The following is a 1,049-nucleotide window of genomic DNA, read 5'->3' on the forward strand; positions in this document are numbered from 1 at the left end:
TACACACAAGTGAATCTCATCGCTATCATTCCCCTATTAATGTGCTTACGATCCAAATATATAGCGGAGCAATAAATAGGGCGGGTTGATAGCGATCTGATCAGTTAACAGGAAGTCATTGACAGGAGAGCAATCATGAGAGCTGTGGTCTTCTTGCTATGTCTGGGCGTAGCCCTGGCCCACGAGAGAGGCAATATCGAACATATCATTGAGATCAACCGAGGTGAGTATGTTACCAAGCGTTTAAGAGGCGTCATAGTTAGATAGAAAGAGAAGTGGAACGAAAAGGAGTAGAAAAAAACGCGAAATAAATTCGATGGAACATATAGTAGCGTTGTAATCTTCATAAACTTATCGTTTTCTTATTCTACTTGTAAAGTCCCTGACGTAATATTTTTCAGAGGCCGGCCAGAACAATCTGTTTGAAGGTGACATCAAGGTTGCAGAGGTGAGTATACTGAATTATTACGACTCAACACGATTTGTACAATGTCCATGCCAACGCAATCTTCAATATCGCGCTGTCGCTTCTTTTAAGGGTGTCAATCCACGAGGCGGTGAAATTAACGAATACTACAGGTGGCCGAACGCAATAGTACCGTATGTGCTTGATAACGACTTGTGTGAGTATGTTGAAATAATTGATTTGGTTCGACTCGTTGTTTTCCCAGTTGTGTCCATTTTTATTTTAATGCACGCACATTCATTTCACTTCATTGACATTTGTTTAACAACGGATGCATGTAAGGGACATAACCAATATGTAGCCTATAGCTGGTAGTTAATCTTGATACTTGTGTTTCCCACCGGACCTGACGCCATGTGGACATTCCAACAGGCTTTAATTATTAAAGTTAGAATGTTGTTTCATTATTTTGTAGCGAATATTTTGTGCGCGGATAATCCAGTGTATGTGGAGGATTGTCCGGAGCAGGCATCGTGGGGAGAGTGTGACAACAACCCTGGTTTCATGTGGAACAATTGTAGAAAGACCTGCGACAAATGCGATTGTAAGTATCAGCACAAATACTAATAGAAGGAGAGTTTGG

The 1,049-nt window shown here is 41.1% G+C and overlaps 1 protein-coding gene across 1 annotated transcript in view; it reads left to right on the top strand.

The window, feature by feature from the left end:
• LOC106806425 (zinc metalloproteinase nas-15-like) overlaps window positions 1–1,049 on the top strand; it is a 3,886-nt gene that overhangs the window by 1,331 nt on the left and 1,506 nt on the right. Inside the window, exons 3-5 of the mRNA XM_014808353.1 lie at window positions 126–223; window positions 402–452; window positions 882–1,010. Of these exons, the coding sequence (XP_014663839.1) occupies window positions 126–223; window positions 402–452; window positions 882–1,010 (278 nt within the window). The remainder of the gene's footprint in view (window positions 1–125; window positions 224–401; window positions 453–881; window positions 1,011–1,049) is intronic.

Source organism: Priapulus caudatus, unplaced genomic scaffold (genome assembly GCF_000485595.1).
Source record: "Priapulus caudatus unplaced genomic scaffold, Priapulus_caudatus-5.0.1 Scaffold160, whole genome shotgun sequence".
NCBI lineage: Eukaryota > Metazoa > Priapulida > Priapulimorpha > Priapulimorphida > Priapulidae > Priapulus > Priapulus caudatus.